The sequence below is a fragment of the Phoxinus phoxinus genome (genome assembly GCF_949152265.1).
Source record: "Phoxinus phoxinus genome assembly, chromosome: 8".
NCBI lineage: Eukaryota > Metazoa > Chordata > Actinopteri > Cypriniformes > Leuciscidae > Phoxinus > Phoxinus phoxinus.
In genome coordinates, this window is record NC_136883.1 from 24,084,648 (window position 1) to 24,107,759 (window position 23,112).

Below are 23,112 nucleotides of genomic sequence, written 5' to 3' on the forward strand. Positions count from 1 at the left end.
AAATTATTGGGCAGCAAATCAGTATATTATATTGATTTCTGAAGGATCATGTGACACTGAAGACTGGAGTAATGCTGCTGAAAATTCAGCTTTGTCATCACAGGAATAAATTACATTTGAAAATATTTTTCAGAATATTTTTACACTTTTAAAGTGTAGAATTTTTATTTTATAAACTGCATATTATATTTTTTACTGTAATACTATTTCACAATATTTCTGTTCAAATAAATGCCACCTTTGTGAGCATAAGATAGCTTCTTTCAAAAACATTTTTAAAAATCTTACTGACCCCAAATTTTTTTGATGGATTCATACAGTAAAATTCACATTTTAGTTAGCTCAGACGGCAGTTGTGTTTTTTTTTAAATAATGGCTACACATTTTCATTGGCTGATCCTGATGGCATACAAATCTATGTGGGTAAATGAGTGTGTAGCTGGGCAAACACTTTGCTTCCATATTCAGAGCATATAAACACTCAATACATATTTAAAGCCATTCCCCTTCAGTGAATCCAGGATGGATGGTCCATTGGGACGCACCAGTGTGTGTGGTCAGACAGAATGAGCAGGATGTAGATCAATCCTTATTAAAACAGACCCCGAGAGAACACAAACTGGGGCAGTCCCATAAAAAACTAGTTGTGAGAGGACTAGTTAGGGATCAGGGAATATAAATGGATGGATTAATATATCTGAGTAACACATTATGATATCTGGTGATCACACCAGTAGTAATACAATTAAAGTAATCATATGTCACAATTCATCAGAGGACATTTTAATTGATAATCAACCCTGAATCCACACAGTTTATTATAAATTATATGCTTTAGGAATTTTAATGTGTTTTCACATATTCACATGTACTATGCAAGCATTGCGCCCTGCATTTGCTTATAGTGTGTGTACAGGAAGGTACCAAATGAGCTGGAACTAAAAGGGGGTTTGGTTAGGAACAATGACCCAGATGAGCTGATCAAACATATGACATCAGCATGGCCCACAGCCAGTTCCCCCCAGGCTAGAGGATGCTTTTACTGCCCTACCAATCATCTGCATCAGTGCTGCTGAGAAGGGGGCTTGTTGGGGTGGACCCAGCAATGCTGACTTCTGCAAACAAGACAGCAGCAACAATTCACAGATTCTGCAGAAACAGTTCAAATGGATACTATGAAAGATTAAAGAAACAAATGAATATTTCTCGTGAAGGGACAAAACTGTCATTTCAAAAGGGAAATAGGCTGTTTAGCAAAAACAAATTGAAGGTCCAGAATGATCAAATGAAGACATAACCCCAAGCTTCAGACCCAACCCGGTCAGTCCAGAAAAAAAAGCAGCAAAAAATGCTGTTGTACTGAAACTAAACAATAAAGCTTTCACCTTATTTGCAATTCTAAAAAAAAAAAAAAAACATTTCATTTTCCTAATAAAAAGAAAAAGAAAACAAGGCACAAGTTTGCAAAATGTAAGGCACACTAAAAAAACACAATTTGTTTCATGTATTACCTTTTTATGCTGTCTTTTGAACATTCTATTCATCAAAGAATCATAAAAAATTAATTACGGTTTTGACAAAAATATTAAGCAACATAGCTGTTCATCCATCAACATAATCACTTACAGTAATATATTGTATACACTTCTACTGTCACTTCAGGAGGGTGACTGTCATGTATGATAGTGATTTCACTCCTGTGGTTAATTTCTAATTGTTTGATAGTGTTTGATACAATGTACAGTAGATAGGGATTTCTCTCCACATGGTTTGGACACACCTATTGATGGGTTCAGCTGCAGCGTGCAGGAAACTCATTGAAATGATGACAATAAACAGCCTTCTCAGCTAAAATGGGCCATGTTTTGGTAAATTACTTGTACCACCATCAAATAAGCTATATGCATGAGATCTAATGATATTTTTTTTTATAAATTAGCATGGATCTCTTAAATATATATATCTTTTTTTTATGTGAAAAAGTTTAATTGATTTAAAATTATGAGAGTATCAGCATACCTTCTTGCCACGGCACAACATTCAGGTAGGCCAGCTGTTCAGTTAAAATGGGCCAAAAAGAGAACAGCAGGTCATTTCTGCTGAAATCATTTTATTTTTAACAGTAAATTGACACTATTGTCTTTGTGCCATGTATTTCATTAAATAGAAAGTTGAACAAATATTTCATTAAAAATAAAAAATGAACTGAGCATGTTGTATAGGTGTGTGTTTCTGTACATTAGTGTCTTTTGTGTGCATGTACTGTATGTGTTGTCAAATATTTGTAAAACATTTTGTTAAAGATTAGAAATCTTTGACAATAAAATTGTGTTTAATGTGTTTCAGTCTAAACAGGACGACGGGATATCAGAATTACGTAGGTTAAAAATAGGGTTTTTTTTTCAGTCCAAATGAACCATTCCAAAGAACCGGTTTAGAGAAATGAATTGGACTTTCCCATACTGTCTATGGACTTTCCTGATCTTTCAAATCAGCTGGGTACAGCAGAAACGACAAGTCTCCTCCGCCACCTGTTGGTGGCGAAGAACATTACAGTGGGCACCTAATACCATTTTAAACTATATCACTTACTACTACACAAAGAGTAGCTACTGTGCACTAGCCTTATATGTAATTATATCAGTATATGCATGGTTTAGTCAATAGTGCCCTATTTTTTTGGGCTTTGCTTGAACTCGCCTGCCACAGATGTTCACGCGCAGAGCGTCACCGATCAACTGGTGCTCGTGCACTCCAGCATCTGCCCCAGCTGTCGAGTCTTGTCAGCATCAGGTAAGAAACGCCCTCATATACATGTATTTATATTCGTATTTGCACAAGTTTTATCAAACATAGTCCCATTTTTCCCTTTTGTTGTTGTTGGTTGCTTTGCTAGTTTGCTTGCACGCTCGTGTCTCATATTTCATAACAGATTGTCCCCGATCGCACGATCCCACGCCAGCATCTGCCTCAGCTCGCGAGTCCTGTCAGCAGCAGGTAAGAAACGCACTTATATCTGTGTTACTGACGTTTTTTGGGATACTGTCATTAAACGTAAAGTTTGTTTACACATAGACTGACCAGTAAAGATCTGCGACAGTTTACATACCCGCATATTTGTTTTGGTTTTATCCTTTAGTTTGGCGTTGCTAACATGACTGCTAGCCATGCCAACAAGTAAGTTAACGTTACTACTAACGTTAACAATCTCTTAAACTACAACAGGCTGCTCAAAATAACTCGATATGCACGGATAAAGTGAAGCAGAAGTCCAGGCTTATTTTCCAAACGTTTTCCTAAAATTGTGTTTTGACATTTATATATAAAAAAAGGGCTGTAATGCGGCTAATTATGTTAGCTGCTAGCATATTTGAATGAGTATGATTTCATGTATTTTTCTGCAGCGTCTTCATCATAAAGTAAAGTCATTATCATCAGACAGCAGTAGATGATCAGGCTTGATGATGATCTGGGTTTATTTTAAGACTGGAGTTTTGTTTTGAATAGCATGTTGACTTTGACCTTGGAGCTCACGCATAGTTTACATAGATTGGATTCAGGTACAGTATGTACCCTTTTCACAGTCTGTGATGACGCGTTTTGTTTTAACGGTCAACAACATGTGAAATGTGAAAAGGGTCAAATGACCAAGACAAGCAGCAAGAAAAGAGACAGTATCTGCTAATCTTTGTACCATAAGCAGTACAGTTTCGACATATGGCATAATGCAGACAGAGCCATTTATTGCACCTTTTGACCAATTCGAGTTGGCCTTTCTTGATTATTTTCAAGGACATTGACAAAGGCAAAGGGGAGGGGAACTTCAATATTGATTAATAAACAGTGGTGGAAAGAGTACTAACAAATTGTACTTAAGTAAAAGTATTGCTACTTAAGTAATAATTTACTTGAGTACAAGTAGAAGTACTGAAAAATAATATGACTCAAGTAAGAGTAAATAAGTAGTTAACTTAAAAACTACTCAAGTAACTACGTTACAAAGTACTTTAGTATTATTTTTCTATTTTTACCCAACATGGGGAGATTCTAGCGATATGGAGCGTTCTGTTTCATTCATACTGGAAGCCCAGTACTAATCAACATTGTAATTTGTATCATAGAATTTAAGAAAATAATATATTCTCACTCTGTGTTAAGAAGCAACATGAAACCACAGAAGTCATTTCAAACACGATTGACATGTATTTTGATTTTGGAGCAAAACATGACATTAAACTCATAAAATGTAGTGTTTGACGGTATGCTAAACAAACATACTAGCTTTCCCTGTTGTCAAGAGCAATTGTTTTATTACTAATTTTGAAAAGTAAGATAATTTGAATGTTTTAATTTAAATCATTTTATAATTGAAAGCAAAGAAGGTTAAGTGAGAGGTCAAAAAAGTGCCAGTAAAAAAAAAATTAAGTAAGGTATGGTTAACATATTATTATTATTTTTTTCGTTCTACCGAAAATGTGCTGGGAGCCCACTGTTGCTATAGTAACGAACTACACTTTTACATGCATCTGATTGACAGAAATAATAAATGCGATCTTATTTTACTGTTGTCGAGTTTTTATCAACTTTGTACAAAGTTTGCTTCGTATATTTAGTTTAACTGTATTGGTAAAGAGGGCGAGCTTTACCATTAAATTAAACTGTGTGCATTTAAGACACTTACATTGTTTTTCCTCCGTCCACGCAATAACTGCGTCCATGTTATGAGCCGAGTTTTTTACTTCAACTGCTCAATGCTCTGGTATTATCAATGGGATGACCCATTTCAGGAGTTGCCATAATTGAAATTTAAAATCAGAAAATGAGCATAGCTCAGTTACATTCACTGAAATATTGAAACGTTAGTGATATTACTGATTCAAAACACGAGCGCCAGTGATTGAATGTCAAAGCGCCCTCCAGCCGAACTGGAAGTTTTGACTGGTTTTGCACCCGAGTCAGACCTGTCAGTTATTGGCTGAACTGCTTCAGTTCTGTCAGTTATTGGCTGAAGCGCAGGGCTCCACCGCAGTGTCTGTCAATGTCAGCTCACCCTGTTGCTCCGTCGGCAGACTCGGCACCTTTGTCAGAGTACTTTGTACTTTTGGTGAAAAATAAATGTAGCGAAGTTGAATCCTTTATTTTTATTCTACTCAAGTAAGAGTAAAAGTACCACAATTTAATTATACTCAAGAAAGTAGAAAAAAATCGAAAAATCTACTCAAGTACTGTAACGAAAGTATTTGTAATTAGCTACTTTCCACCTCTGTTAATAAATATATTCAGTTTAGGGTATCTAGTACTGTTATTGACCCCATGGGAAGATATATTATTACAAGGTTTTATCTTATGTAATTGGAACACTGGACTTTCGTGAATATTTATGCACCAAATTTTGATGATTATTTATTTATGCAAAAAAAACAACAACCCAGTTTTCTGTTGATTGCTCAGGCACCAGGCTGATCTTAGTGGGTGGAAATATTTTTTTTTGTATGGATACAAAACTGGAAAGAGGATCCTCATCTTGACCACATCCCATCATCAAAGCTCTTCAAGATCTTTATGAAAGACTTCAAAATAATTGACATTTGAAGGCAGACCCAATCTAGTGACGGGGACTATTCGTTTTTATTTCCACCCACATAATACACATACAAGAATAGATTATATAAAACGGTTAGTTCCAGTCCTTGACTCTGATTGGGCTGTGTTTTATTCACGATAAAACACGGCAATGACCGCTTCACCCTTATGGAGTTTCCTTTGTGTCTTTATTATTCAATCAAACATACTGAGTTTGAGAGTAAAACTAATTATTTTGTAATTAAAAAAATTAAAAGATTGCAAAAAAGTCTTCTTAAGGCTCAAAAATAAAGAAGTTGATAACAAAAGTATTTGCAGTGCATGTAAATCTTTGAAAACCTTTATTTTTCTTTGTTCATTTCGAACACTTTTCATCACAAACGCACAAATTTTGCTCTCCTTTCTGTGGCCTTTTTTGCAGGTCTAAATCTTTTGCTTGCGAGTTGAAAAGTTTTGCATGCAAATTGAAAAGTTTTGCTTGCGAATAAAGCTGTGTCTCAGTGGGCGGTCTCTACCAACCAGGATGGAAGGCCCTTTTCTATTGGTCATCCTGGATCCAAGTGACAGGTTGACCACGCCCACTACGTTTTCCCGCTGCTGCCTGCCGAGCAGTGTCTGATGAGAGTTGCCAGGGTAGCGGTTTTCCCGCAAAATGTATCCGACGTTGGTTCGTTCATTATCAAGTTAGGCTGTTTTCACACATATTTCTAGACAGGTCTCCCTTGCAAAATAGGTTCTAACCCCAGGGGCTCTTCTCCTGGTTAAAGGGTATAATATAATAATAATAAATAATTAGTAGCCTAAAAACTTCCGTCTAGTTGTCATGGATACGCAACACTCCACTCTGTAAAGCGACTGCTTGGGTGCGGTGACAAAAAGCAGATGTGACTATGAATCTCCCCCCGGCGGTACATAGTGGCACGCAGCAATGGTGGTTATTACCACCGACTGCCCTTTGAAAAGTGAATCGGGTTTTTTTATGTTTAAGGTCCATTGCGAACGATTAAACTAACTTAACGCCGGTCCACTGATGTAAACAAGACGGCAACCGGAAACGAAGTACCCAATTTCCGCCCTCAAGCCGGAAGTTAGCATTTTTCTCGTGCACAGAGCGAATTGGGCTATTTTAAAAAAGGAGTTGCGGGAAAAATTACGGAGTTGCGTTTTTTTGGGCTACATTGTACCGTGGCTGCAAAAAAAATTAAATTAAAAGGGAACCTTTTATTAGTGGGTGTTGTTGACCCGGGAATGAATACTTGGCAACAACCACTGCTGCTCATGAGACGCGAGTAAGCGCGTCACATTTTGACTCAACATCACAAATCAAGCATCATCACGTCACTCACATGAGTGTAGAGAAGAGCGAGCGAGCGAACTTGTAACATGGCGAGCAACAGGTCCTTTACTGAGTAACTGATTTAATATCACTGTGGCGAGCAGGACGAGACCGGTGGTGTGATTACTGACGAGCGACACTTGCGCGACGTCTCATGTCTCTCACGGAGGAGCAGAAGCATAAGGGGAGGAGCGACGACAGTGAAGATGGAGAGGACACATTGTGTTTTGTTTTATATTATATGCTACAACAGTCGTCTGTGAGGGACTGCTGCCTTTACTTTCGTTTTGTATTTATTTATAAATTAAAGTCTTTGAACGTTCGCCGGTTTCCGCCTCTTCCTTCTCACAATGAATAACGAACTGTGTTACACAATCACAAACCCAGTGACAAGTGAATTATTCTCTTCTTATGGTCTCCCATTTAAATACTTAACGTTGTCTAAACCAGTCTGTAGTTCGTTTTACCGCTTAATAGATTGTATTAGCCAACACAACATGCAGAGCCACAGATACAAAAACTGGTTTATTCCAGACATGATTACGCTCGACTTCACTGCTTTAGCCAACGTTAATTATTTAAATGGTAGAGCATAACAAGAGAATAATTCAGTTCACTTGTCACTGGGTTTATGATATTAAATCAGTAAAGGACCTGTTGCTCGCCATGTTACAAGTTCGCTCGCTCGCTCTTCTCTCAGACACTGCGCGGCAGGCAGCAGCGGGAAAACGTAGTGGGCGTGGTCAACCTGTCACTTCGATCCAGGGTGACCAATAGGACCTTCCATCCTGGTTGGTAGAGACCGCCCACTGAGACACAGCTTTATTCGCAAGCAAACCTTTTCAATTTGCATGCAAAACTTTTCAACTCGCAAGCAAAAGATTTAGACCTGCAAAAAAGGCCACAGAAAGGAGAGCAAAATTTGTGCGTTTGTGATGAAAAGTGTTCGAAATGAACAAAGAAAAATTCATAGGTTTTTCAAAGATTTACATGCACTGCAAATACTTTTGTTATCAACTTCTTTATTTTTGAGCCTTAAGAAGACTTTTTTGCAATCTTTTAATTTTTTTTAATTACAAAATAATTAGTTTTACTCTCAAACTCAGTATGTTTGATTGAATAATAAAGACACAAAGGAAACTCCATACACCCTACGGTTCTATGTATCACTTGGTGGTGGTTGGGGAGAGATCCCCTGATGAACAGTAGTACTTATGGAAGCGCTATAAAAATGCCCTATATTCATAATAAGAAAATCTGTTTGAATGTCTGCTGCGATATATTGTCCTTTTAACAGTTAAAGGGATGGTTCGGAGTAATTTCAACCTAGGGTCCTTTGCAGCATGACCTCGAGCCAAACACCCCCCCAGAAGCTTTTTTTCCCTTGGTCGAACATTATTAAAGTTAGAGATATCAGCCGAATGGCTAGGCGCTAATGGTCCAAGGTTGTATCTCGTAAATTACTCCACTAATAATGCCTGGAATGGTACCAAACTTCTACAGTAGTGCAAATAGGTTTTGTACTCCTAAAACGAGGCATTGGAAAGTTTGTAAGTACATGCCGTTAGTACCATTTTATTATTACCCTGTGTCATCTATGCTATTGGCTTATAGATGAATAGGCTACCACACCTTTCCTCTCTGTCTAGTCCTGTTGTGTCTTTATCTTTGCCTTGTATAGTGTGATGTATAACTGTTCAAAGCTAAAAAAATAAATTAAAAAAAGTGGTATAAGGCACTGAAAATATTAATTGTTTACATTTTTGTACTGTACCAATTTTTGTTTAATGGAACCATGAACTTGACACAGATGAATTCATGACTGCAGACACAATGTTTTAGATACAGACAGGTTAATGAAGCATCATATCATTTAAGGTGGAATGAAAGGCGTCAATAGCTATAAGTAGCTGGATTAAGCCTTGTGAGAGCATGTGTTGAAAGGTCATGTCAGCTTGAATCATGGAACGAACACATGTTTGTTTTGACGTGCATCATAATCCACATCTGTGTTTGTTCTTTGACCTTTGATCACATTTCTCTAAAGATCTTTTCTCAATCCTACTGCTGGAGTCCCCCATTACTCACTTTTATGTCTGCTATGACGTGAGATTTTTTTTTTTAGATAGGAAAGAAATTCTCATTCATTAATTAAATATTAACAAAATGTGCATAAACATGGAAACATTAGAAACTGTATCTAAATGTAATAGTAAATAAATAAGTAGTAGTCAATGAACAACAAGCTTAAGAGAATGTATTTTTAACATAGCAGTCTTACATACTTCACCTTTATATGCAGGCCAGGGTTACATTTGAACTTGATAAAGTCTAATGGTGCAACACTTAAATATTTAGCGTTTCGTAAATTGAAGATTGCAGTCTCCCAGGAGAGGGTTTCTGCACCATGGCCTGAAATGGGTCTGCCAGATATGAAGATATAAAAATGAGCAGTTTTAGAGGAGCAGGGCTGTGAAACGCACTGTTTTAAACCGATTCAGACAAATGCAAGGATTCAGGCAATACAGCATGTCGTTCATCCAGAAGATTCGATTTTTCCTTAAGCGGCAGATTTCTAGAGTTCAGGTGTCTTTGAGCGGATTTCTGTGGCGGCCGAGGACACGTGAGTAAGTTGGAGCCAGCTTTGAAGTTTTGTAAAAATTAACTGCTGTTGTTTCCACTGTGTTCTTTCTTTAGCTCACCTGCTGTCATGCTTTCCAGAGCGGTCCCCGTGGCAGGGGTCACTGCGCACAAGATCAGTAAACACATCACCTACTTCGCCAGTGACGTCGATGGGACTCCTACGGCTAGCTTTCCACCTGGTTACCCTAAACCTATATTGCTGTTACTGCCGTGGCTGGGCTCCAGACCGCAAGCCATTGCCAAATACTGTGAGATTTACTTTCGCACAGGCTTTGATGTACTCGTAGTGGAAAGCGAAGTGAAGCAGTTCTTGTGGCCCCGTTGGGGGTTGGAGTACAGTGGCCGTGTGCTGGAATTATTAGAAAGCGAGCGCTTCTCACAGCGCCCCCTACTGGTCCATGCTTTCTCCATAGGGGGATATACGTTTTCTCAAGTGCTTGTTCATGTGGCCAAAGATACCCAGCGTCATCAAGGCCTGACAAACAGGATCAGGGGTCATATCTACGACAGCCTGGTCATAGGATCACTGGACCATATGGCCACCGGTATGTACAGAGATTTATATATAAACCTTGCAGTCTGTACTGCTAACACGGAAGCCGGGGACACACTCAACGACTAGCTGAAACATTCTATCAAATTACATTCATAATCGGCCTTACAGTCATTAAGTGTGCCCCCAGCTTTTGGGGTGGATGGTATGATCAGAATCTTGCATTATGGTATGACTATTTTTATATTATGTATATGAACATTTATATTATTTATGCTGTAAATTCAAGTGCTAATGTTTAACAATTGAACTCTACAGTTCTACGGGAAGACTTTCACTTCCTGATCTGCATTTTCACATTACCCCTTTTTTCTTTCTTGTGTAATAAATAACATAATAGCTACATTAATGCATGGTATCCATTACAATATTACAAATGTATTGCAATTTAAAATAACTGTTTGAATATATTTTAAAATGTCATTTATTCCTGTTAGGGATGCATCGATCCGATATTCAGTATCGGTATCGGCTCCGATACTGCCATTTTTGCCAGATCGGGTATCGGTCAGACGAGGCCGATCCAAATCCGATATTGTGCGTATACTATTCTGTGCTATTGTTAAGCCCCACAAAAGGCACACAAACATTATAAAGCACCATAAAGTTGTCCTGCACTATATTATAAGTGTTCGGAAGCCATTATATAGTATAATGTGAGATAGAAATGAATATTTAAGTCATTATATTCAAGATCACTTATCCCTCCGCTGCGGCTGTCAGTCATTCTCCATTCAGCATCAAACAGCGCGTCGCGTTCGGTTACGAGTCAACACGATGAAAAACTCTCTCCAAGATGATTCAAAGTTACTAGAATTATACTTGATCCGTAGATAAAGGTCTATGGTTTATCTTTATCTTGCTGAACTTTATAGCTGTACCTTAATCATGTTACTTTCTACCGGGTGTCTCTCACAACACTGGAGTCAGAGCATTATAATTGTTCTTCACGCGCACAGTAACTGACATTTAAAACTTTTAAAAGAAAATGCTCAATAAACTATTGCATAGATAGATACTGTATAATACACTACGCATCAATATGTCTTTCCTTTGTGATTTGAACTTTTTAATGCGGACTCGAAGCGCTGCGCGCTGTGACTCGTGTTGCTTCAAGCGCATCATTCTGCGCTCGGGATGCGCATAAGCGCTGTGTGCCGCACTGTATTGGGGACTTAAAGGGGTGGTTTACTGCTTTTTTTCTTTGCATGATTGTGTTTATGGGGTGCAATATAACATGTCTTCGTCTTTTTTTTTTTTTTTTAAGCCTTATTTTTCATAAATTTGACCTTTATTGTAAGCCGCTTTCTCCTCTGTCATTTGAACGACCGGTTGACTTCCTGATTCTATGAAACCACTCCCTCAGACACAGGCATGGGCTCAGATTGGTTAGCTGGGCCGGTGTGTTGTAATTGGCTAAACTGCGTAGTGCACGTTCTCCGGAAACTTCACGCCCATCACCTTTACGGGCGAAAGTTGCATGTGCTCCGGTCAAATGTAAATAATGGTGTCAATACTGCCGTACAGTTTGAGCCAGAGTCAGACCCAGAAAGCGGCAATGAAGAGTCAAGCAGAACCTCCCCAAACACAGCTCTTACAAAACGTTTCTGAATGGTATTTTTTTTATTAAATTATTATTCTATTATTATATAATAATTTCGATACGCTGTTACTTGAAAATGCCACTGCTGACACTTGTTAGCTTTTGAGATACAGTTTTCTCCTGATTAAACATTTAATATACCAGAATAAATGACTGAGTAATACCGCAGCTGAAGTGTGCTGTTGCGATTACATATATTTTTTTAAACTTTATACACGTTTGTCTAGACTTATACACACAAAATAGCATCGAACTAACTGGCTACTATAAACAAACAGCTTTGGCATTGGTTTACGTTCTTGATCAAATCGAAAAATTACTTCATAAAGTATACATGGAAAATACATTTACAAAATTAGTACATAATTACAAATTGCAGGTTCAAAATGTTTGTACGCGTTTGTCATAGACACGAGCATAACTAAGTGGCTAACGCGAGCGCTGGCATTTGTTTACGTCCTTGATAAACTTACGTCTGAAATTATACATGCAAACATTTAAAATGAGAGCTACGATTGTAATTTTCAGGAACATAATAAAACAGAAATTTTAGCCATTGTTGACGAACTACAGCGTCCATAGGAAGCCCGAACACCAAAGACATGACAGCTGGGTGAAAATAACACACTTTCGACGGCATGGCTACAGCTCTCCACTATAATTCTTCCTCTTCCACAACGCCGCAGAAATATGGCCACGCCCCCTTTTTTTTGCTTATTGCGGAGGGAGGGTTGATGTAAATGTATGGGTTAGCTACGTATAAAACCCGGGAAGTATCTCGTTGTAGTCCCATTCCAGTCGTTTTTGTAGGCATTAAACTTCCTGATTTTTAAAAGACTATATCTCTGCTTACGTTGAACTTTCAGCGCAGCAACTTTGCAGATACTGTTCATGCACCAACAGCAACATTACACACTATTTAAAATGAAAAAAGTGGAATCGCAATCAACCACCCCTTTAATATCATAATACAGTGACGCAATGAACGATTAATAATAGCCTTTCTAGTTCTATCTTAATGTCTTAGTTCTTAATGTATTTGAAATGTACTGTATTGTTATTTTGAGACAGCTTCAAGTATACTAAATGTTGCCTACTTTTATATGTATTCAAGTTAAATTAAGGTAATAGTAATATATTTTATTATACTTAATTGTTAAAATGGAACTATTTTAAGTACATTTAGTGTAAGTTAATAGCACTTTAAATTCTATTTTTAATACATTTTAAATTTACTTTAGAAAACTGGCCTTGGGTATATTTTAATCTTCACAATAATGTGTTCCCAGTATATTTTAAATTTAATATCAGCTTATTAATGTATTAGAACACTAAGACCCACTATTAGTATATTCAAAATATATTTTTACAAAACCATTCAGTATGAAAATAATATATTTTAATGTATTAAAAATAGTAAAAATTATAATTCAGTTAAACACAGTAAAAACATTTGTATAAAACACACACACTCTTTGATAGTAAACTTTAATGCACTACATTAGTACAGCAACATATGAAAACTAAACAAAATAACAATGCATTGATCTGCAGAGGTATTAAACAGAAAGAAAAAAAAACTAACAAGTAAAACAAAGTGAAATACAATAGCTGCAAACAGTCCTTCATCCTTCAAGTGAATTGAAGTGATTAGTCTTGGAGTTTGCCTCATTGTTGCATTTTCTTCTGATCAGTGCTCGCACCTCAGACAGTGTCGTGGTCGGAAACTGTTTGATCAAAGTATCTATGAAAAGGGAAAAAGATTATAATTTTTTTGAATATTAAAGCAAAAATAACATCTGTTTAAAAAAAGTCACTTTTACCCAAACTGAATAATTAAAACAAGTTTAAATGGGTACATTTTCTACAAATATTTTTGTGTTCATTTTCTTTTCTGATATCGCATATACTCCAGTTCTTGTTAAAACACACTAGACATGCAAATTCTGTGCATTTAGGGCACTTTTTGTGTGAAATCATATCTATTTTGTCCATCAAGCATGCTTTCACTTTAATTGAGCATGAGCAGCGCAACAAAAAAAGCGGCGCCGAAACCCGCGCTTCACTGCTCACGCAACTCACTGCCAGTCGCCGGTCATGGTCGATCACGTGAAAATCGGCCAATTCCGGTCAATCGGTGCATCTCTACTACTCTCTTCTTCGCTTGTCTCTGCACTCAGATTTCTGTGTTTCTTCTATAGCAGCTAGTCTGAAAAGACAAAAAAAAAAAGAGATTTATATACATACACACAAACATATAAGGCAGGCAAATTATGATGAATGATTAGTTTTGTTTTTAAGAATGACAGTATGCCGAGTACAATGTACTTGGTGGGTAATATAATCAAAACCCTTTAGACAGACTCAGCAGTTTCAGACGTATGCTCTCTTATAAGCATTCCTTTTAACAATTTAATCTTTTTACTTATTTGTAACTAGAAGTATATATATGAAAGTAATCAAAAAAGCAATAAGGTTGTCAAGCTTGAACAAATATAAACACCAATCAACACACACTACCCTAATTGGCTGGTCAGCTTATGTTCATAACATGTTTTTTTCAAACTTTTTAAAGATAATTTACATCATAACAATGAAGCCAAATTGTTCAGGAAATCAGAAATAAATACACAGCTTCATTTTGCAAATAAAAATGATATTAAATGTAATGTACATATTTTAACTAATTCAGTTTTTTGCAGATGCATTGGGCAATGTTTTAAAGTTGTTTTAAGACAGATAAATGTCTCCACATAGATTTTAAAAAGATTCATCAAAGACTTTAGACTTTGACAGCACAAGTTGCTAGAATTCAGTGTCAGCATCATGTTACAGCGGTTAACGTCAGTATTTCACGTGCAAGTCATATTAAGCCGCGTTTCCACCGAAATTACCCGGAACAATTTGTCCCAGGAACTTTTTTCCCAGGAACTTTTTTTGCCCCAGACCGGTTGCTTTCTGCGTTTACACCGCGGTCCAAAGTACCGGGAAGATTATAAACTGCGCGCGACTGCTCCTCCCAGTCTGCGACGCAAAGTAAACAGTTTTGAGCGCCATATTTATAATAAGTATGGAGGAGATTCAAACTGTGCTGTAGTTGTATTTGTGATGTATTGCGGACATTGAATGTAAGACGCATCAATATGTCTTTCCTTTGTGATTTGAACTTTTTAATGCGGACTCGAAGCGCTGCGCGCTGTGACTCGTGTTGCTTCAAGCGCATCATTCTGCGCTCGGGATGCGCATAAGCGCTGTGTGCCGCACTGTATTGGGGACTTAAAGGGGTGGTTTACTGCTTTTTTTCTTTGCATGATTGTGTTTATGGGGTGCAATATAACATGTCTTCGTCTTTTTTTTTTTTTTTTAAGCCTTATTTTTCATAAATTTGACCTTTATTGTAAGCCGCTTTCTCCTCTGTCATTTGAACGACCGGTTGACTTCCTGATTCTATGAAACCACTCCCTCAGACACAGGCATGGGCTCAGATTGGTTAGCTGGGCCGGTGTGTTGTAATTGGCTAAACTGCGTAGTGCACGTTCTCCGGAAACTTCACGCCCATCACCTTTACGGGCGAAAGTTGCATGTGCTCCGGTCAAATGTAAATAATGGTGTCAATACTGCCGTACAGTTTGAGCCAGAGTCAGACCCAGAAAGCGGCAATGAAGAGTCAAGCAGAACCTCCCCAAACACAGCTCTTACAAAACGTTTCTGAATGGTATTTTTTTTATTAAATTATTATTCTATTATTATATAATAATTTCGATACGCTGTTACTTGAAAATGCCACTGCTGACACTTGTTAGCTTTTGAGATACAGTTTTCTCCTGATTAAACATTTAATATACCAGAATAAATGACTGAGTAATACCGCAGCTGAAGTGTGCTGTTGCGATTACATATATTTTTTTAAACTTTATACACGTTTGTCTAGACTTATACACACAAAATAGCATCGAACTAACTGGCTACTATAAACAAACAGCTTTGGCATTGGTTTACGTTCTTGATCAAATCGAAAAATTACTTCATAAAGTATACATGGAAAATACATTTACAAAATTAGTACATAATTACAAATTGCAGGTTCAAAATGTTTGTACGCGTTTGTCATAGACACGAGCATAACTAAGTGGCTAACGCGAGCGCTGGCATTTGTTTACGTCCTTGATAAACTTACGTCTGAAATTATACATGCAAACATTTAAAATGAGAGCTACGATTGTAATTTTCAGGAACATAATAAAACAGAAATTTTAGCCATTGTTGACGAACTACAGCGTCCATAGGAAGCCCGAACACCAAAGACATGACAGCTGGGTGAAAATAACACACTTTCGACGGCATGGCTACAGCTCTCCACTATAATTCTTCCTCTTCCACAACGCCGCAGAAATATGGCCACGCCCCCTTTTTTTTGCTTATTGCGGAGGGAGGGTTGATGTAAATGTATGGGTTAGCTACGTATAAAACCCGGGAAGTATCTCGTTGTAGTCCCATTCCAGTCGTTTTTGTAGGCATTAAACTTCCTGATTTTTAAAAGACTATATCTCTGCTTACGTTGAACTTTCAGCGCAGCAACTTTGCAGATACTGTTCATGCACCAACAGCAACATTACACACTATTTAAAATGAAAAAAGTGGAATCGCAATCAACCACCCCTTTAATATCATAATACAGTGACGCAATGAACGATTAATAATAGCCTTTCTAGTTCTATCTTAATGTCTTAGTTCTTAATGTATTTGAAATGTACTGTATTGTTATTTTGAGACAGCTTCAAGTATACTAAATGTTGCCTACTTTTATATGTATTCAAGTTAAATTAAGGTAATAGTAATATATTTTATTATACTTAATTGTTAAAATGGAACTATTTTAAGTACATTTAGTGTAAGTTAATAGCACTTTAAATTCTATTTTTAATACATTTTAAATTTACTTTAGAAAACTGGCCTTGGGTATATTTTAATCTTCACAATAATGTGTTCCCAGTATATTTTAAATTTAATATCACCTTTTTAATGTATTAGAACACTAAGACCCACTATTAGTATATTCAAAATATATTTTTACAAAACCATTCAGTATGAAAATAATATATTTTAATGTATTAAAAATAGTAAAAATTATAATTCAGTTAAACACAGTAAAAACATTTGTATAAAACACACACACTCTTTGATAGTAAACTTTAATGCACTACATTAGTACAGCAACATATGAAAACTAAACAAAATAACAATGCATTGATCTGCAGAGGTATTAAACAGAAAGAAAAAAAAACTAACAAGTAAAACAAAGTGAAATACAATAGCTGCAAACAGTCCTTCATCCTTCAAGTGAATTGAAGTGATTAGTCTTGGAGTTTGCCTCATTGTTGCATTTTCTTCTGATCAGTGCTCGCACCTCAGACAGTGTCGTGGTCGGAAACTGTTTGATCAAAGTATCTATGAAAAGGGAAAAAGATTATAATTTTTTTGAATATTAAAGCAAAAATAACATCTGTTTAAAAAAGTCACTTTTACCCAAACTGAATAATTAAAACAAGTTTAAATGGGTAAATTTTCTACAAATATTTTTGTGTTCATTTTCTTTTCTGATATCGCATATACTCCAGTTCTTGTTAAAACACACTAGACATGCAAATTCTGTGCATTTAGGGCACTTTTTGTGTGAAATCATATCTATTTTGTCCATCAAGCATGCTTTCACTTTAATTGAGCATGAGCAGCGCAACAAAAAAAGCGGCGCCGAAACCCGCGCTTCACTGCTCACGCAACTCACTGCCAGTCGCCGGTCATGGTCGATCACGTGAAAATCGGCCAATTCCGGTCAATCGGTGCAGCTCTACTACTCTCTTCTTCGCTTGTCTCTGCACTCAGATTTCTGTGTTTCTTCTATAGCAGCTAGTCTGAAAAGACAAAAAAAAAAAAGAGATTTATATACATACACACAAACATATAAGGCAGGCAAATTATGATGAATGATTAGTTTTGTTTTTAAGAATGACAGTATGCCGAGTACAATGTACTTGGTGGGTAATATAATCAAAACCCTTTAGACAGACTCAGCAGTTTCAGACGTATGCTCTCTTATAAGCATTCCTTTTAACAATTTAATCTTTTTACTTATTTGTATCTAGAAGTATATATATATAAAAAGTAATCAAAAAGGCAATAAGGTTGTCAAGCTTGAACAAATATAAACACCAATCAACACACACTACCCTAATTGGCTGGTCAGCTTATGTTCATAACATGTTTTTTTCAAACTTTTTAAAGATAATTTACATCATAACAATGAAGCCAAATTGTTCAGGAAATCAGAAATAAATACACAGCTTCATTTTGCAAATAAAAATGATATTAAATGTAATGTACATATTTGAACTAATTCAGTTTTTTGCAGATGCATTGGGCAATGTTTTAAAGTTGTTTTAAGACAGATAAATGTCTCCACATAGATTTGAAAAAGATTCATCAAAGACTTTAGACTTTGACAGCACAAGTTGCTAGAATTCAGTGTCAGCATCATGTTACAGCGGTTAACGTCAGTATTTCACGTGCAAGTCATATTAGCAAATGCATAGCAGACCTATCCACCTAGGAAAACTAAACAGTGAGCTAGTTATTTAAATGCAAACAGCAACTAAAACTTACCAGTAACTTCTGAGGCAGTATCTTCATCTCTTCGAGTCTGCTTCGACTTTGACTTGAAAAGCTTGGCTCTGACCGCACGCACAGCAACTGAAGCTCCGAGTGAGCCGTTCAACGCCTCTGGAACCAATCAGGACTAGTCACGTGTGTTATGCGCATTGTTCAAATTTAAACAAGTACAACATCTTTTTGGAAATTAACATTTAAACATCTTTGGAAAATGTATCTAATGATGCTGAAATCCTTGTGGGAATTGCAGTTAAACATCTTTGGAAAATGTATCTAATGATGCTGAAATCCTTGTGGGAATTGCAGTAGTACACACATATCATGTAATGGACAACAGCTTTTTAAGTAGCCTTTTACATCAAACAAGTAAAAGTAAAAAACATACATTTTAAGCTTATTGCTGTCACAATACACTCCGGAACAGGTACGATGAACTCAGGGTTTATTTATAGACGAGATGCAAACTCAGGATATATCAGATAATAAAACAAATACTCAGATTAGAATGTCTCTCAGACGATATATAAGGAACCAGGAATCAGTGACGTGGTGACGATATCCCACCGTGAGCTGAAGTGAGACTGGGAATATATACAGTGAGTTGATCAGAGCTGATGAAGTGCAGGTGCAGGATAATCAGTGATCAGGGAAAGTGCATACAGGTGTGGATCCAGGGGAGAGCTGGGAGATGTAGTGCGGGACAAGACCAGGGGAAACCGTGACATTACTCCCCCCTCCTGGAAGGCGCAACCTCGCGCCTAATACGAAATGTGCCCCACGGCATAGAGCTGAGATGACCGAAGGCAGTGGTGAAGCCCGAGGGATGGCTGAGCGGGCCGTAGAAGAAGGGGTGGAGGGCTGGAGCGCAGCGGACGGTCCGTAAGATAGGCGTGGTGAGGACAGACTCAGGTGGAGCAGAGTGACAGAGGGAGGCTGGCGAGCTCGAATGGCTGAAGGTCCGCACTGGAAACGAGGGTGGGACGAGCGTAGGTGAGGGAGTCAGGGAGGCGGGACGAGGAGGAGTGAAGTCCGCCGAGGTTGTAGGTGGAGTAGATGGCGACGGCTCCCAGCTGACCCGTGAAGGATCCGAACGGCTGGACAGGGTGATGGATCCAAGGGAACGGTGGGAGACGAGTGGAGGAGAGGGAGGCTGGGTGGGAATTTTGAGCTCGGTTCGGTGATCAAGATGCTTACGGTCTCAGGCTCAGCTGCTTCGAAGAGATGTGCAAATTCGGTAGGACAGATGAGATACGTGTACTCAGCTGGGCATTCGAGCTCCGTAGGTTTGGCTGTGCAAACGACGTGCGTGGGTTCAGCTGGGCAGACGGGATGTGCTGGTTCGGCAAGCCAGGCGGGATGAGCTGAATAGATGGGATGTGCTGGTTCGGCTGGGCTGGTGTGGTGAGTAGGCTCGGTGGAACCAAAGCGGAAGGGCAGTTCGGAAGGGCGGGTGTGAGGAGTTGGTTTGGTGGATCCGAACTGATACGCCGGCTCGGCAGGGCGGAGACGGAGGATGAACTGGGTTGGGTTGACTTGCGGAGAAGGAAGAGGTGCTGGGGATCGTAGGGCTTGTAGAAAATCCAAAAGAACGGCGTGGAAAGAGTCTTGCATCGTGTGTGGTCGGATATTCTGTCACAATACACTCCGGAACAGGTACGATGAACTCAGGCTTTATTTATACTCGAGATGCAAACTCAGGATATATCAGATAATAAAACAAATACTCAGATTAGAATGTCTCTCAGACGATATACAAGGAATCAGTGACGTGGTGACGATATCCCACAGTGAACTACTTCTTCTTCTTCTTTTCGATTAATGGCAGATTGCAACCATGACTATAAGGTGCATACCGCCACCTACTGTACAGGAGTATGTAACATGAGCTATATTTGACTATATCAAAAAAAAAAAAAAAAACCTAAATCCTACTATATAACCCTATATTTTTAAAATATTGTACCACTGCTTCCGGAGTATCATTAACCCCATCTCCTATTGTTCCTATCAAACCTTCAATATACCATTCTCTTCCTGGCTGTCTCATTTTTAATTTTAGACTCCTTCTCTCCTCCCTATATTTCTTACAGTGTAGTAGGCCCCCGTGAACTGAACTGAGACTGGGGATATATACAGTGAGGTGATCAGAGCTGATGAAGTGCAGGATAATCAGTGATCAGGGAAAGTGCGTACAGGTGTGGATCCAGGGGAGAGCTGGGAGATGTAGTGCAGGACAAAACCAGGGGAAACCGTGACAATTGCAATGCTAATAATAGTTGACAAATGTTTTTAATACATTATAAGTTTGTACATTGTGTAATTTTTTTTCTTCAAAATATTAAAATGATAAATACTTGCAAAGTACTTGTACACTTTTTAGAAATATATTTAAAGTATGCTTGTAATTAGCATATTTATTAAAAGTATAATTAAGCATATATTTATTACCAATGCACTTCTAGTATATTTTTTATGAATATATTAAAATGCAATTCAATGTATTTTAAATTCACTTTAAATAAGCATGTTGGAAATACAAATGTATTGTAAACATACTATTTGAATTTCAAATATATTTTTAATACATTTAATACTACTTTTTTTTCACCTGGGGATGCATCGCTAATAAAATACTGAACATAATAAGAGTCATAATATGCTGACCAGACAATGGAAATCAAGGGTGCGAAGTCACAAAGATTGAGAATAACTGGAGACGACTTATGAGATCGGGTAAAGACAAAAAAGAAGGAAAAACGTACCATCCAGATCACAGATCACGAGCTTGGCGCTTGACGAATGATCGCGTTGAGATGCTAGGATATACTTGATAAAGCCACTAGATTTATGCATGAAATAAATGTGTTAGAAAACGCAGAATCTGCCGTTTGTTTAATAATTGTTTGCAGCAGTTTCAGTTTTCACACAATGTAACGCAGCTCACTTGGCTCCCGGTCGAAAAATCACTGGCGAATGCGTCACGTGTTTCTGTTCAGTGAATTGTAGTGTAGTGTATCATCCATGTTTAAAAATCTGTTCAGATTTTAAAAGCCGTTTAGTGTATTCAAGCCTTAAAGGAACACTCCACTTTTTTGGGAAATAGGCTCATTTTCCAACTCCCCATAGAATTAAACAGTTGAGTTTTACCGTTTTCGAAACCATTCAGCCGATCTCCGGGTCTGGCGGTAGCACTTTTAGCATAGCTTAGCAAAGATCATTTGAATCTGTTTTGATCGTTGAAAGTGGCGTGTTCCTTTAAGTAACCACATATCAACACTCTAGCAACCTTCTATCACATTTCTTTTCAAAGTATTCAAACTACACAAGGCCTAAAAGAATTCAGATATAAATGTATCCTGATTAACTAGAATTATCTAGTTGTCACTGAAATCTCTTGCTCAATTATTTTGGATTTGTTGTTTGTTTTCCAGGTCTTGGTAAAACCATATTTCCCCTGATGGAGGGTCTCGTGAAAACGGTTGGCCTTCTGTACTTCCGTGTCTTTAAACACCAGACGGTTGACTACTTGAACTCGGCGATTACCATTTTCTGGAACAGTCCTGTGAAGGCACCTGCTCTCTTCTTTTACTCTGAGAACGATGCAATGTGCGATTACAGGAGCTTGGAGAAGAATATGGAGTTATGGAGAAATCGAGGCATATCTGTCGAGATCAAGAAGTGGAAAGAGTCTATTCACGCAGGGCATCTGCGCACACATCCTCAGGAATACCTGTCCACCCTAGAGAACTTTGTGATGTCTCTCAACATGGTGCCTCTAAAGGCCAAAATGTGAACTCTGAACGGCCATCACCTGCCTCATCAAACATTAGAAATTGCCTGAAGTGCCTGGTTTGACTGTTATATAGACATTCTCTTTGGTTTTAGGTCGCAAAATATTATTGTTTCTCAAACCTGTTTAGTCTGTTGAATTATTTATGTGACTACATATTTAATGAAGATCATACCACTGGCGTGTTGAGAATGTGTAATACTACATACGATATATTGATATGTGACCGATTTGGTTTGTTGCAATACAATGTGAAGCTCCTGTACTTCGGACCTCAAAATGACTATCTTGAAATACACAACTGTGTATCATTATTTTGCTGTAGATATTTATGATAAACAGTAAAAGGTTTGAGAGACCTTGCATGTAATGAGTCGTAGCTTACATGGCAACTTGACTTAACTTTTAACAACAATAGTATGTTTATTTGAATACACTGACTGTCCATCTTGGATCATTGATCTGTTTGCTTTTGCTTTTCTTTGACTAATTATTTGTTTTCGAATTAAGAAATGACCTAGCTATATGAAATTTGCTACTAGCTATATAACATTTGAATTAAATGTATAATATACCATTTGACACAATCCTGGTAAACCTATGCATTGTTGTCTCTCTAGCAAAGACACGGGAACAATAGGTTGTGTTCAGGTGAAGATTGTCGGACACTTAGGTTTTTGTTAGCCTACATTATTTCTATACTTTTATTCTGTATAGTGTAATGGAGATATGTACCTATTTAAAATGATATTGTGCAGGCCTAAGCCATTTGGCATATTTTAAAGCAATGTCCATGACAAATCATCAAAATGTCCTACTTTACCTGTATTCACCTTGTTTATCAGTGCAATAATGAAGGTTTTTACTTTTTTGTTTAAAATCAAATAAATAATTCTGATTAATAATTAATTGTTTTGTTTAGTGTAGAAGTCTCACAA

The 23,112-nt window shown here is 37.5% G+C and overlaps 1 protein-coding gene across 2 annotated transcripts; it reads left to right on the forward strand.

Annotated features, from left to right (window-relative positions):
* Positions 1 to 2,346: 2,346 nt before the first annotated feature.
* LOC307003363 (transmembrane protein 53) lies at positions 2,347 to 23,080 on the forward strand. 2 transcript variants are annotated; one of them, XM_079621670.1, is made up of 4 exons: positions 2,347 to 2,793; positions 2,933 to 2,997; positions 9,617 to 10,107; positions 21,816 to 23,080. In XM_079621670.1, exons 1-4 carry the CDS (start codon positions 2,710 to 2,712, stop codon positions 22,175 to 22,177), a joined length of 1,002 nt encoding a protein of 333 aa, XP_079477796.1. In that variant the 5' UTR covers positions 2,347 to 2,709; the 3' UTR covers positions 22,178 to 23,080. The 2 variants fall into 2 exon arrangements, with proteins under 2 accessions (XP_079477796.1, XP_079477797.1); XM_079621671.1 differs by having other exon boundaries at positions 2,698 to 2,793; positions 2,897 to 2,997.
* The last annotated feature ends 32 nt before the right edge of the window (positions 23,081 to 23,112 follow it).

Excerpts from the sequence above, each read along its gene's own strand:
- LOC307003363 (XM_079621670.1), top strand. The coding sequence starts at position 2,710 with ATGTTCACGCGCAGAGCGTCACCGATCAACTGGTGCTCGTGCACTCCA. Across the intron at positions 2,794-2,932 it reads TCGAGTCTTGTCAGCATCAG|ATTGTCCCCGATCGCACGAT; the intron begins GTAAGAAACGCC and ends ATTTCATAACAG. Across the intron at positions 2,998-9,616 it reads GCGAGTCCTGTCAGCAGCAG|CTCACCTGCTGTCATGCTTT; the intron begins GTAAGAAACGCA and ends TTCTTTCTTTAG.